The 15,290-nt window shown below is 43.5% G+C and overlaps 1 protein-coding gene across 1 annotated transcript; it reads right to left on the bottom strand.

Annotated features, from left to right (window-relative positions):
* Positions 1 to 2,939: 2,939 nt before the first annotated feature.
* Positions 2,940 to 12,469, bottom strand: RGS1 (regulator of G protein signaling 1). Its single transcript, XM_081009707.1, has 5 exons — positions 12,307 to 12,469; positions 11,549 to 11,635; positions 8,209 to 8,270; positions 6,390 to 6,553; positions 2,940 to 4,461 (listed from the first exon to the last, which is right to left on the bottom strand). The coding sequence occupies exons 1-5, from the start codon at positions 12,405 to 12,407 to the stop codon at positions 4,276 to 4,278; spliced, it is 600 nt and encodes a 199-aa protein (XP_080865833.1). The 5' UTR covers positions 12,408 to 12,469; the 3' UTR covers positions 2,940 to 4,275.
* Between the last annotated feature and the right edge of the window lie 2,821 nt (positions 12,470 to 15,290).

Below are 15,290 nucleotides of genomic sequence, written 5' to 3'. Positions count from 1 at the left end.
TATGTACTGAGATGAATCCTAGAACAATAGGATCCAGAATGCAGCAGTCTGATTGGTCCGCAGGAGCCACCCAATCCAGCTCCAGGTGGAAGTGAATCAGTGACCTGATTGCATACCTGTCAACCTTCCCTTTTTTTTGTGGGTACTTCCCTTATTCCAGCGCTGTTTCCTGCTGCTATCCTGGATTGTTAGATATCCCATAGACTGTCCCTGGGACAGGTGAGGCTGCTGATCCCTTATTTTCGAGGCTCCCCGGGATAGGTGAGACTGCTGATCCGTTATTTTCAAATCTGAAAGTTGACAGCTATGCCTGATTGGCCTGCAGGAGCAGCCAATCAGACTTCTGGAGGAAGTGAATCTGCATCCTGATTGGCCTACAGGAGCAGCCCAGAATTAGCCAATCACGCAGGGTCCATTGTGTAAATAATGTATATATAGAGCTAGACGATTTGGGGAAAGTTTCATTCATTGCTACTACGAGCTGAATAAAGAGCATGAAATTCACACTCGACTCCAAGTATATTTCAAACCCTGAGGGAAAATCTGGACCCTCTGCCTTGCAGCACATCTTTGGGAGAGAAAAAAGGCTATTCCTCCCAATCTGTTTGCGGAGAGGCTAGAGGACAGTTGCATCAAAGCATGGCCAGCTCACCTATTAGGTGGGATGAAGCAGCCATCTTAGGCAGTGGAAACCCCCAAAGTGGTGCCCCCATGGGAGCCCCACCCACTCTCCCTTCTCTACCCCTGGTGGAGAGGTCACTCTGATGCCGGTAGAAACAGGCAGCCCAGTGGCAGTGCTGGCAGAGGTGGGCGGCATAGCACATGTTATGGCAGAGCAGGGTGGTACTTTCCATGTTGTCCCAAGTAGCAAAACAGGACACAATGCCCCCCGTGGTCACCCACTTGCCACTGCATTCCCCCAGTCACTTTTTTTAAATCTCAAAAAGTCTGATCTTCTGGGGAAGTGTGGGGCTGTTGTGCATTCAACTATTACTGTGCAGCATGGAAATTGCCAGCATGTGGTTGAATCCCACCCCCAAATAGTGTCAGTTTGAAAACACTGCCTCCCCAGCCCTGTGTGCTTGTCTGTGCAGTGCCTTTAAGATTTACACAAGAAATCAGTTCCATGCATCAGAGCTTAAACTGGAACCTGGCAGCCATAAGCCAAAATGAGTCACATTTGGAAAATGGAAAAACTGAAATAACTCTTGAGCTTAGACGTGAAAAAAGCAGAGAAGGAAAACAAACACCTTATCTGGGGCACAGCAAGATAACAATCGGCAACAGTTGTCTGCTATTTTATGCCCATCATAAATTTCTACACTTTGGAGTTACAGCTCTTATGGAAATTGTGTTCACGATTTCTTAGTGAGTGACTCTAAGCACATTTATGACTCTGGTTGTTGTTTTTTTGACACCAGCAGCCATTGAACTTGAAAAGGTTGAAAGCACACTCTAAACACCCTTTTTGTGCAAATGGGGCCATGGTAAATTACACTCTGCTTTATCCCCAGAGAATTTTACCAAGTCTGTGGGAAGCTAGCCTGCTGCTCAGCTTCACTAGTCGCTGTTGCTTTTGATAAATAAGCCCTGCGTTGTGTCTGGAGTCCTTAACACGTCAACACCGTGAAATGTAGGGTTTCTTTTTTGGTGATGCTGTTCAGTCTTAACAACATCAGCGATCTGTTTCAACACAAGCAGATGAGGCCCTTCATAACTTGGGATGCAGTAAGCTCAGCAACCAACCAACCTCCCCCCCCCCCCCCACTTCAGTGCACTGTTCTTTTCTGCCAGGTACTCAAGTACATGGCCAAGCAGTGTTGGTTTATTTTAAAATCAACCTTTGAGGCTTGAGCCATGTTAAAAAAACAGGAAAACAATAAGAAATGTATTTTTAGCGTGTGTAGATTTGTGCAAAAGTCACACTCTTTTAAAGTGGGACTCTTGCGTATATGTGCACACTAAAAATACATTTTTAATTGTTTTTCCATTTCCCAGAGTAGATGTTGAAAATGTGCAAACAGCCAGAATATAGTATCCTGACAAGACAGAAGTACTGTTTTTTGGGGACAGGAGACGGGCTGGTGTGGAGGACTCCCTGGTCCTGAATGGGGTAACTGTGCCCCTGAAGGACCAGGTGCGCAGCCTGGGAGTCATTTTGGACTCACAGCTGTCCATGGAGGCGCAGGTTAATTCTGTATCCAGGGCAGCTGTCTACCAACTCCACCTGGTACGCAGGCTGAGACCCTACCTGCCCGCGGACTGTCTCGCCAGAGTGGTGCATGCTCTGGTTATCTCCCGCTTGGACTACTGCAATGCGCTCTACGTGGGGCTACCTTTGAAGGTGACCCAGAAACTACAACTAATCCAGAATGCGGCAGCTAGACTGGTGACTGGGGGCGGCTGCCGAGACCACATAACACTGGTCTTGAAAGACCTACATTGGCTCCCAGTACGTTTCCGAGCACAATTCAAAGTGATGGTGTTGACCTTTAAAGCCCTAAACGGCCTCGGCCCAGTATACCTGAAGGAGCGTCTCCACCCCCATCGTTCTGCCCGGACGCTGAGATCCAGCGCCGAGGGCCTTCTGGCGGTTCCCTCATTGCGAGAAGCAAAGCTACAAGGAACCAGGCAGAGGGCCTTCTCGGTAGTGGTGCCCGCCCTGTGGAACGCCCTCCCATCAGATGTCAAAGCGAAAACCAACTACCTGACATTCAGAAGACATCTTAAGGCAGCCCTGTTCAGGGAAGCTTTTAATGTATGATTTTAGTGTATTTTTGGTTTCTATGGAAGTCGCCCAGAGTGGCTGGGGATACCCAGCCAGATGGGCGGGGTACAAATAATAAATTATTATTATTATAGTATAAAAAACAGCAGAGCAGCTGCCAACTTCTGGCATTGACAGGGATAATTAAAAAGCTCAAAATGTCTCTATCAGCTAATTTATATTATTTTATTGATTTGCTACATTTATTTCTCTCCTTTCCTCTAAAGAGTACACGTTTCTCTTCCCATTTTTTTTTTTTAAAAACCAAATAGTATTTATTTTCCATGTCTTCTCTCCCATGTTATCCTCACAACAAACCTGGGAGGTAGGCTTGTTATATAGTTTTAAATTAGTGGTCACTTGCCATTCATTTACAATAAATTAAATATGACTATCTTATGTTAGCAACTACTAAAATATAATTTATGCTCACTCTAGCTTATATCCACAGGAAATGGGATTCCAATCTATTGGGATTCAAGCAACAACATACAGTGCACTCAATGTCATAAAGCCACAAACATCTTAATGTGCTATATATATATCTGATGGATTACATTTGAGGCAGTGATGATTTTTTTGTTTTGTTTTGTTTTGGCAATTAAGGTTTTGCAAAGGTTTTCCAAAACATTTTTGATAGGATTCACCAAAGGACTTCTACCTGAGCAGTGGAGCTTTCCCCTTTCTCCTCCTTCACCTCCCCAAAAAATGGCTCTGGGGGTGTCAGGGGAATCCCAGAATAGCTCTGGGGAAGAGGAGGGCATATTGTTCAAAATCACAAACTGAAATGCCTGTGCAGATACACTAGACAGGCTTATCTTAGGCTGCTCTCAGATTCTTGTTTTCAGCGCAGATGGCCAGGATAGCACCCAATTCTGCCACATGCTGAAGTCTATGCCTGGGGCTGTTGGTTCCTTTGTGCGCACACAAATAAAGCATCAAAGAGTTATATGCATGGGTGTGCATGGACTATGAGGGAGAAAGAGAGAAGCTTTTTATATCAACTCGCAATGCTGCACTGGCAATGCCTTTCAGGGGAGTCAGTCATCTAGCTGCAAGTGATCACGGTTAAGTAATGAGAATTGTGTGAGCTTGGCCTATTTATGTAAGAGCAGGAATGGAAACACACGTCCTTCCCTTATACCGTCATGTGATAGACAAAAATCCCATGACTGCAATCATGGAGCAAGAATTCTAACAATAATGACATCTGCACCAAGGCTCACTTGCAGTGCCATTCCCGAAGGAGAAAATTCTAACACAGGAAGCGGTCTTTAGTCCAGTGGTGCCAAGGCAAAATGGCTTCTCTTCTTTTCAACCACTTCATCTCAGAGAGAACCATCCAGGCACCTTCATCGCACATGCAAACCAGTCCATGTTTGTGACAGTTCCAACATCTCCTTTGGTCCACTGTTCCATCTTGTGCGCTGCTATCCCGCCACTCTTAAAACTGATGTCAACATCAGACAAGATTCAGAGCCCATCCTTGACTCTTGCCAGGTGGGTCCTCACTTGAGACTGTTGCAGTCAACCTTATCTAGCAGCTTGCGATAGAATGTGGACTTGAGGAATCGAGGGTAGGAGTCTCGCTCCATCAGTATGTACACATGCCTCTGGGCCTCATCGAAGCTTGAAGGCGTTGGATCTTGAGCCTTCTTGGCGATGTCTTTTCTTGTGTAAAAGTCAATGTTGACCTAAGGGACAGCAAAATTAGACTTCAGTAACATCTGAATGCAGGTTTCATAAATGAAGTACAAAACATGGTTTATAAATCTGGATAACAGCAACAACTGGGAAAAGATAGACATAATATTTTACAAGGACAGGAAAAACACCACAGACAGAATAATTGCCACACACAGGAAGAACAAGGATATAGTTTGAGTGCTTCACTTGTAGTTTTATAAATCGTTTAATGTGTCAATAGGAATAGAAGTTATTAATATTGCAGTTGTTGTATAAGGGATTATTATTATGACTGGAATGCATTTAAAATTAATCAGATTTTGGAATGCTGAACTAAAGAAAACCATCAATTCTAGCACGCCAGTGGAGGGGACCTTATCTAAATTATATAATTTGGCATTTGAACGATTGGTATTAGTAACTGTATTATGAATTGGTATTGTTATAATGAGGCTGTTATCGGATTGTAATCGAAAACTAATACAAATTATTATCAGAAAAACATGGTTTATAAATGTAAAACCACAACCCTTCCAGTTAATTACTAAACAAATGCCCTCAGGTCGAATTCCCACTTTGTGTTTTCATTCTTATAAAACTTCAGTGCCTCTTTTCACACTTCATACAGCAAGCACATGTGCCACATAGAAACAGTAAATGGGAACTTGGTACAGCCCAAGTTCATTGGTTTTTTTCTTGGTGCCCTAGGAGGAGTTGAAGCATGTGGTAATATTAGAATATTCTCTGTTGTCTGAAGAAGGTGCAGCAGTTGGGAGAGTGTGGAGCAGACCACTGACTGGGCAAGAAAGGCCCATGTGATTTGCATCTCTCCCTCACCCTGGGGTTCAAAGAATATTCAGACAATATTCAACCATGGGGTCACCTCACTGAGAAGCAGCTCCCATTGCTGTACAAAAAGGGACGAAAGATGGAGACTTAAGTCCAGATAGAGGACCTTTGAATCAATTCTCATGGGTTTGATAGATTTATTTTATTGTCTGTTTTGACATGAATTTAGCTTTGACTTGTCTTTTATTTTTGAAATCTGCAATGTTTTGTTATATTGACTTTCATTTTGATATTTGGTGTTAGCAGAGTTGTTCTGCTGTTAGCTGCTTTGATTTTCCCTTGGGGGGCAGTGCTGCCTGGTTGTGCATTGAACAGCGCCGTACATTAAAAGATCAAGATTTTTCTTTTTTTTAAAAAAATGTTAGGAATTTAACAACCATGCTCCCTGGACATCTACCACAACTGTTATGTACTGAGTTGAATAGGATCCAAACTGCAGCAGTCTGATTGGTCCTAGAACAATAGGATCCAAAATGCAGCAGTCTGATTGGTCCTAGAACAATGCAGCAGTATGATTGGTTGGCAGGAACCACCCAATCAGGCTCCAGATAGAAGTGAATCCACAACCTGATTGGCTTACAGTAGAATTCCGGAATTAGCCAATCATGTGCAGCCCATTGTGTAAATAATGTATATAAAGCAGATACTTTGAGGGGACATTAATTCATTCCTCCTCACCACTATGAGCTGAATAAAGAGCATGAAATCACTTTGCGACTCTGAGTATATTTCAACAACATTTGGAGAAGTGTGAATTAGGAAGGATTTTGGTTTGCACATTGTTTTAGGAAGTGCAAAAGTAGTTTCAGGAAGGTTCAGTTCACATTTTAATATGAGCTTAATTACTTTCCCATCAGTACATGGGATATATAGCAACCGAAATAAGACTTGTAGGCATTCACACTGCATATGGGTCAGTCCAAAATGCATAGCCTCATGCAGAGTTCCTACTATCTTAAGTTTCAAAGGGTTAGCCATGAAGCTATGAAATAGCCAACCTATAAAATGCACCAGGATGCTTTCAAATAAAACTGCCATAAACATTTATTCATTTTCCCTTTAAACTTTATCCAAGCTTTAAACTTACTTGCTTTGTAGCATCATTCTGAACAAACTCCTTGTAAATCTTCTCTGCTTTGCCATGTAAACAATCAGCTTGGGTTTTCTTGTAGTCTTCACAAGCTAGCCAAAACTCAATGTTTTCATCACTGAACTCGGATTTTAGAAATTCTCTGAAAGCATCTTGACCACCTGCAATAAGCAGAAATACAGATGTGGCTTTAGTCATAATTTTAACACAAGGGGAAGACAAAATAACCAAGAAACTATGCTTTATAGTAGATTGATTAACCTTCTAGCCAGGCTGTGGTGGTGGAGAAACTGTTTCTATTAGGGCATAGCTTTAAACCATGTTGTTACAAAGAAGCCAGGAACAACAAGTACAGTGTTATCTCGGGTTACAGATGCTTCAGGTTACAGACTCCACTAACCCAGAAATAGTACCTCGGGTTAAGAACTTCGCTTCAGGATGAGAACAGAAATTGGGTGGCGGCGGCAGCGGGAGGCCCCATTAGCTCAGGTTAAGAACAGTTTCAGGTTAAGAATGGACCTCCAGAACGAATTAAGTTCTTAACCCAAGAATACCACTGTATTTCCTTCCCCATCACCTTTGGGCCTGAAGCTTGTATCTCCATTGCCACTTGGGCTCATTCCTCTTTAAATCCACTCATGCGGGAGCTTAACGTGAAAGGCAAAGAATGGGGGGAAATTGAATGGAGGGGAAATGGAATTCTTAGCTCTGAATTATAATATAGTCTTGTGCTCTGCTGTTCCTTTGTTCTCCTATAGGATATGCTGATCTCCCAAGGAGGGCCAAGAAGTTTGTTTTTATTTGCCAGCAGTGGAGGTGAGGTATGTGCTTTGCTGGAAAAGGTGATATAGGGGTGACCTCTTTGTAAAGAGTAAAGGTGATGAAGGGCTTGCGTCTTGGGGCAAGGGAAGGCCATTAAAAGGGGTTTTGTGTTTGTTTGTGTGTGTGTATCTTGCAAAACATGATGTGCAGATGCTGTTTGGTTTGCTATCCTAGATGATGGAACAGGTTTGAATGAACGTTGAACAAACTCCAACTGTAATGCTACAGCAACCCAAATGGTTCAAACATGTTTAAGTGTGAAATTATATTTGGGTAGCCACTTACTCCTATTATTAACAGGCTTGAGATACCCCAAATAGAAAGACCTTGCAGGGATCAAATTGTTCTTGTACATTATATACTGGGCGCTAGTAGAATTATTTAATTTTATGTGGCCTTGGACCCATTGGGCAGGAAGGAAAAAGTTGAGAAGTGGAGGGGGCTGGGAGGAAATGGCAAAGAGAGAGAGAGAGGCGGGAGAGAGGAGAGGAGAGGAGAGATGAAGGATGGTCACCACGCCACTGCAGACAGTCTCAGGCAAAGGACTCACCAGGTCCCACACTCTCTTTTCACAAGACACCTGCCCTCCCCAAATCTGATCTTCTGGAAGAGTAAGGAATGTGGCTTTTCAAAAAGGTCAGAATTGATATTCAACTCCAGTAGACTGGAGTATATTTCCAGAGTATGTACACACATTAAATATGGACGGGATGGATGGGTATGAAAAACCAGTATCCCAAGGGACATAGGTGAAGTCTGGATCTGCAGATCTTATAGAATGGGATGGAATATATGGAAGAAAGCACTCTTTATTATCTGTGGGGCCCAGGACATGTAAGGACTTTAAAGTCTCAAATAACAGCACATGGCCACCCCAGAGGATATTACTTAACTGAGTCATATTTTCTGAAAGTGGCAATTCTGCTTTGCTGATCTTCCTTTCAATATTATATACTCACAACACATAAAACTGTTACAGTGATAAAATGCTTACACTGGGTTGCCAGAAGCTTCTCTAAGGACTGTGACCACTTTGTAACCTCTTCTGCAGGAAGCCTGAAAGGAAAAGAGACATGGTTTTAAGTGCAAGAAACCACATACTTGACAGAGATCTTGAGCTAGGCTAGTGTTGTTTGTTGTTGGAGACTTGTGCGTGTTGTACCTGTCAGCTTGGAGGGCATTTTATACCAAGGAAATAGGAAGGAGGTTTAAGCATTCCCTCCCATGTCTGTTTTGAAAATAAATGTAAAGAGATGGGAGAACTGATCACAACTCCCCAGTGTCTTGTCTAGTTTAACCCCAAGTTTCCCTGAAAATTATAGATGTGCCAGCTTTATGGGGTCCTGGTCCATTTGCCCCCCCCCATAAAATATTTGAGGGAGCCAGCTCCCTCCCCATTTCCTGCAAGTTGGTACCTCCCTCCCTTAGGCACCCCAACTGGGTGCCTCCCTCTTTCCCCTGCTTTCGGTGCCATTTCTGAGTGTGTCTGAGCCAGGGCAGCTGGGGAGAGGTAGGCAGCCAGGCAGGTGAGTTGAGCAGGTGGCAAGTGTGGGCAGGCAAGTGGGCAAAAACCTCTTTCGGGTGGGTGGGGGCTGAAAGAGTAATGGGACTCCTGTGCCCAGCTGTGTGTGTTGAAGAAAGGTGAGCTCCACAGAAGTGTGAGGGGGGGGGGAGTGTGTGCAGAGGCAGTTGGGGGGTGATGGGCCCCCTCAACATTTTGTTCTTCTTGGAATTGAGCCTGTGATCTGTGCTTTACCACCTGAGCTATGCTTCTTAACTTATTCACCTAATTCTTTGAGTTTCATAATTGAGTAGGGACTGACATTTGAGACTTTATTTGTTCAAGACCTTCACTTCATACCATTCTAGTCCCATATCCATTACTACATCACCCTGATGGCTCAATGAGATCCTGAATCGGACTACATAATCATGAGTTTGGAAGTTCACAATGCTAAAAAGCCGATAAGAGAAACCTTTGATTCATTGACAGGATATTGAGTCAATATGATAATTCTGTTAGCTATCTTGTCTGACTTCCTTTAGGTCTCGGCTCTGAAATGCTCTGCTGTCTTATCTGCAGAGGTGGGTTTCCCCTTTCTGTTTTGTCTAAGGTATGAGCCTTAGATGAATGGATAACCCTCAGCTGCTAAGTAGCACATTTAGAAATTTCACACTGTAGGAAAGAACCCACTGCAAAACTGAAATTGGAAGAAGATTCAGAATGAATATATTTTGAACCACGTGATACTCTCAGGATTACTCCTAGGCCACTGGTTGCTCTGCTGGGATTTTAGGTAGTGAAAGAAGATCCCCTGTTCTGACTGGCCACAGCATCCCTATGGGTCCAGGTTCAATAAGTTAGAAGGGATGTGGGATGAGGTTCCTGTGCTTCTAAGAGCTGCATGATGGGCTCTGAAGCAGAGACACAGATGCTTCCCTGGCTCAGAGGGGAAAAAGTGATGGCACTAACTGGAAGAGTAGTCTAAAGTTTTGTCCATGGAGTATCTGACTCATTATGGAGGCAGCTTTCTGAGCATCTGGTCTCACCCACCGAGCATTTCTAGTTCCTGCCCATCCTCCCTTTGCATCAAAAGATGTAGCTGGCCAGTTCAATGGGGCCAAGAGACAGAGGTACGCTCCGGGAAGGGCTGTGGGGCAGGAGTCAATGGCTGGGCTCAGCAAAATGAGCTGGAGGGCACCCGACACAGAACAAGGCTGCTGTACCACATTTCTAAATAGATGCACATTAGCAGTTAAAGAGCTGCTGTGTCAAGGGGCTGGACTGAGGAGGGATGATGGGAGTCGTCCCCCTCTCTCTTGAACCTTGCTCAGAACAGGAGGACAGTATAGATTTAGAACAGTGGTTTGCGGAAGGGAATAGTTTAGAGGGCAAAAGCTGGGAAATCCTGGAAGAGGAACAGCAGGAAGAAGAGACACCAGGGGAGAGACAGCTGACAGACTCTGTGTCCTTGGAAAGCATTCCTGACCCCCACTCTCCCAAGACCAGGTGGGCATTGAGGGTATTAAATCAGAGAGCTCAGAGACAGAAAGGTCAGATTAACCGACGCAGGAGTGATGTCGAATAAGGGGGACATAGAGGGTGGGACTTTACTTGGAGCAGCACCATTATTAGGGAAGACTGCATTCCTTTGTCGTTCTCGGTGAATTATTGAACAAATTGCATGGTAAGAACTCTTATTGTTTCTCTGACTCTGGGTTGCCCCCATGGGAGGGAGAGCTGATCCCCCAAAGCCTGACATGATGCTACATTAGAAATAATAATAATAATAATAATTGTACCCCAGCCACTCTGGGTGCAGAGTCTAATTTTTTCTAACTGCACCACTGCCTAGTTGTGTGTTGCAATATTTCTGCGAGTGCAAGCTGGTTTAAACTGCTTGTAATATTGTGTTTTGATTTTGTAAACCTGTGCTGGGGCCTTAGGGTGGGTTAATAAGAAGAAGAACAGCCAAAGCACATGTGCATTTGAATCCAGATGCATGTGCTCTGCATACAGACCTGGATCAAAGTGAGAAGCAATCACCTGTGAAAAGGAGCTACATTATCATATAGTGACTGCATAGCAAATAAACCCAGCATAGCCTGCAATAAACCCAGATGCCAACTTTGCTGCCACATACACCCGGACAACACCATTACTGGCCCCAACAACATCACACATACCATCTCGGGACTATTCAATTGCTCATCATCTAACATTGTGTATGGCATCAAATGCCAACAGTGTCCTTCAGCTCTCTATATTGGACAAACAGGCCAAACCTTACGCCAAAGAATAAATGGACATAAATCTGACATCAAGAATCACAAAACAGAGAAACCAGTAGGAGAACACTTCAATCTCCCAGGACATTCTATACAAGATCTCAAAGTAGCTGTTTTACTACAAAGGAATTTCAGAAATAGACTGGAAAGAGAAGCTGCTGAATTGCAACTCATTACCAAACTTAAAACCATGGAGAGACCTGGTTTGAACAAAGACATTGGATTCTTATCCCATTATACATGACTAAGCCATTTCTCACCTTCTCACCCCTTGCCTTTTCCTGTAAGACCTATTACAGTCGTTAAGAGTCGTCAGCAGGCTCATCTCAGCTATCTGCCAATCTCCCATTCCCACCACCCTTCTGAGTAATACCCCTCCCCACCTTCTCACTATATAGAAGGATCTGGCAACTTCTGTTTCAGTGTATCTGAAGAAGTGTGCTTGCACACGAAAGCTCATACCAAGAACTTACTTAGTTGGTCTTAAAGGTGCTACTGGAAGGATTTTTTTTTATTTTGCATAGCAAATATTACTTAATACTTACATTACATCTTTGGGGGTGGAATATTTGATGTCAGGTGATTCTATGTGTGGCACAATAGACAAAAAGTAGTTCTTCAGTTCCACACCTCTGAAAGTGATGATAAAAATATCCGGTAATTTATTGTGCATAGGGGAAAAAACATAATGCATATCAATTGCAAGAGGTCAGTAGAATGAAATGATTGTCTGTCTCTCCTGGATTATTTCTTGAGCAGTCATGCCTTTCAGTATGATGAGATGTTGAGAGAGGGTGCTCCTTTTACGTGTATCCATGCACACAAACAGCTGCACATGAAAGCCTACTAAAATTCTCACATATCAGTTTGCCCGAATTTAGGCACAATTCCAAGTGGCTCCCTTGATTTCAGCACAAGGGACTTAAAATAAGCACACGCTGAAGCTTTCCACTGAATTTGCAACCTAATCCCATGCATGTTCATGCCTCCAGACAGGTGCTGAATATTGTAAATGGGATGTTAAAATGTTGCAAACCAGCAATTGGCTGCAGGTTTTTCAGTTCATCAGCTAAAGGATAAAATCTAGATTAAATGGGGGGAGGAATATAGGCTGGTTTTTGGATGACAATTATATCATGTGGATGCTGTAAAAAAAACCTACAACTTGCAAAGGAGCATTGATCCCTCAATAAACATCTGACTGGAAGTACTTTTAAGTAACTACTGCTAATTCCAATTGAACCTTCTCCATAGTTAAATGTTCAGTCTTAAAAATGCATTTCAGAAGTGCGGTTGTACTTACAAAGCCTTGCTCTTTTTTTTGTGATCCTTGCCTTCTCCAACCTCCTGGCTTTTTTCTTTCATTTCGCTTGAACTGGTTTGCCACAGGAACACCCAAGGCATCTTTCTTGGCTTCTGTCTACTGTTGTAGTCCTTAGCAGATTTGAACTCACCAACTGCAGACAGACTTATATATTGACACGTAAGCTGCTTTGAGCAAAAAAAATAATAATCTGTATGTCATAGGCTGTTACCACAAGCTGAGGAACTTCCTTTTTTCACTCTGAGATGACGTGCACAGTTATTTGTCTGGTTTTGTTTAAGAAGATCTTTTAAAAAATTTATGATTGTGAAACATATCACAATATGAGGACTTTTGTAAAAAAGAAAAAAGAAAAAGATTATTTAAGATCAGTTGTTGTATGGAGTGTTCTTGTGTTGGAGCAAAGTGAAATCCATTGATTCAATTGCCAGAGAACTAAATGTGTAGCTAGACATGTGTTTTCCTCTCTCCCAGTGATATAGATGGGATTTAAATGTACTTGACTTTGGCTGAATTATGAGCCTGAAGAGCAGAAAACCAAGATATGCCCCAAAGAACTTATTCACAGTTGCACAGCTTTTATTTATATCAGATCTGCATTTTTTGGGTGCTGGTGGTGGTGGAAGGTCTTACTTAAAAAATTGATCATTTGCAATTAGGAATTTCAGAGAATTCTGTTGGAATAGGAAATGGGTGCAGAAATTGCTGCAGTTCACATGTTCTTCCGAAGTCAGGAATGGAAACCACACTATTGAATATAAGCAATGTTCACTATTGTTGGGGGTATTTTGTCGGCAAATGTTATGTAAATAATTACCATATTTTCTACATTGTTTTTGACCTTTCCCTTCCACTGAAATGCATTGAGATTAATTATATTCGTCTTACCTATAGCAGATAGCGAGATGAGGTTTTAGCGGAATCCAAACAGTAGTGGAACAGAAACAGAGGTGATTGCGATGAATAGAGGATGGGATGGATATCGCTGTCTCCTAACATCTCGCAACTCTACTCCCTCCCTTCTAGCCAGTGCTACAGCGGCGTCTCTGGAAGATGCTGAGGACCAACCAATTCTCCATCTATGTTGTTGTTGTTGTTGTTGTTGTTGTTGTTGTTTAGTCGTTTAGTCATGTCCGACTCTTCATGACCCCATGAACCAGAGCATGCCAGGCACTCCTGTCCTCCACTGCCTCCCGCAGTTTGGTCAAACTCATGCTGGTAGCTTCAAGAACACTGTCCAACCATCTCGTCCTCTGTCGTCCCCTTCTCCTTGTGCCCTCCATCTTTCCTAACATCAGGGTCTTTTCCAGGGAGTCTTCTCTTCTCATGAGGTGGCCAAAGTACTGGAGCCTCAGCTTCAGGATCTGTCCTTCCAGTGAGCACTCAGGGCTGATTTCCTTCAGAATGGAGAGGTTTGATCTTCTTGCAGTGCATGGGACTCTCAAGAGTCTCCTCCAGCACCATAATTCAAAAGCATCAATTCTTCGGCGATCAGCCTTCTTCATGGTCCAGCTCTCACTTCCATACATCTCCATCTATATTAATTGATAAATTGGCTTCCTCATTTGGATCTAGCATGCACTATTGATGAAAACCTGGTGAGGGCAGAGGAGAGGATTGGATGGGAGCAGCACATGCAGAGCTAAATTCAGGCAGTTCTAAATTCTAGAGGCCAAGATCTTGATTCCTGCAGGGCCAGAGGTCCACCTGGTACGCAGGCTGAGACCCTACCTGCCTGCAGACTGTCTTGCCAGAGTGGTGCATGCTCTAGTTATCTCCTGCTTGGACTACTGCAATGTGCTCTACATGGGGCTACCTTTGAAGGTGACCTGGAAACTACAACTAATCCAAAATGTGGCAGCTAGACTGGTGACTTGGGGCACTTCTGTCTTGTCAGGATTCAACCTCAATCCATTAGCCGCCATCCATCCTCCAACCACCTCCTGCAGGGCCAGAGGTGGAGAGAGAGCAATGTTGCTGATGCCTTGTGGATGACCCATTACACACACACACACACCCTCCAAATAAACTTTCAACTGAATTTTTGAAATATCTATTATTTTTACACAATTGTGCAATTGTGTTCTCTCTCTCTCTCTCTCTCTCTCTCTCTATTTCTTGTCACTGTGTTGCTGCAATGTTTGCAGTACAATGGTACCTCAGATTACATACGCTTCAGGTTACATACGCTTCAGGTTACAGACTCCGCTAACCCAGAAATAGTACCTCGGGTTAAGAACTTTGCTTCAGGAGAACAGAAATCGGGCTCCAGCAGCACGGCGGCAGCAGGAGGCCCCATTAGCTAAAGTGATGCTTCAGGTTAAAAACAGTTTCAGGTTAAGAACAGACCTCCGGAACGAATTAAGTACTTAACCCGAGGTACCACTGTATTTATGTTTGGTTGTCACCATTTTGAAATGTGGGAAAGCCTCAAGAAAACATTTTCAACACCCAGATGGTTTTTTGGGTCAAGCCTGGCTACACATCACTAGAGACAGGCATGGTACTTGTTAGTTTACATCATGATCTCTCTACCCATTACTCATCTCTGCACAGCAGGTGTGGTGAACCTTTGGCCCTCCAGGTTGTGGTTGTTGTTGAACTACAACTCCCATCACCTGTGGCCATTGGCCATGCTTTCTGGGGCTGATGGGAGTTGTAGTTCAGCAACATCTGCAGGACCAAGAGTTCCCCACACCTACTGTAGAGAAAACAGTTTAGCATGGTGATGCTAGAGCACTACAGTCGTACCTTGGTTCTCCAACATAATGTGTTCCGGGAGTCCGTTCGATTTCCGGAACTGTTCGGAAGCCGCAGAAGCCGCGCCAGATGTTCGGCTTTCAAAAATCATTCGGAAACCGGAACACTCACTTCCAGTTTTCAATTGTTCCCGATCCGAAACGTGTGAGTTCCAAGGCGTCTGGCAATCAAGGTATGACTGTACAGTGGTACCTCTAGATACG

This window comes from Podarcis pityusensis, assembly GCF_964106645.2.
Source record: "Podarcis pityusensis genome assembly, chromosome: 6".
Lineage (NCBI taxonomy): Eukaryota > Metazoa > Chordata > Lepidosauria > Squamata > Lacertidae > Podarcis > Podarcis pityusensis.
This window is presented reverse-complemented; position numbering and strand designations above follow the sequence as displayed.

Excerpts from the sequence above, each read along its gene's own strand:
- RGS1 (XM_081009707.1), bottom strand. The coding sequence starts at position 12,407 with ATGCCTTGGGTGTTCCTGTGGCAAACCAGTTCAAGCGAAATGAAAGAA. Across the intron at positions 11,636-12,306 it reads AAAAAAAAGAGCAAGGCTTT|AGGTGTGGAACTGAAGAACT; the intron begins GTAAGTACAACC and ends CATCACTTTCAG. Across the intron at positions 4,462-6,389 it reads AGAATGATGCTACAAAGCAA|GTCAACATTGACTTTTACAC; the intron begins GTAAGTTTAAAG and ends GCTGTCCCTTAG.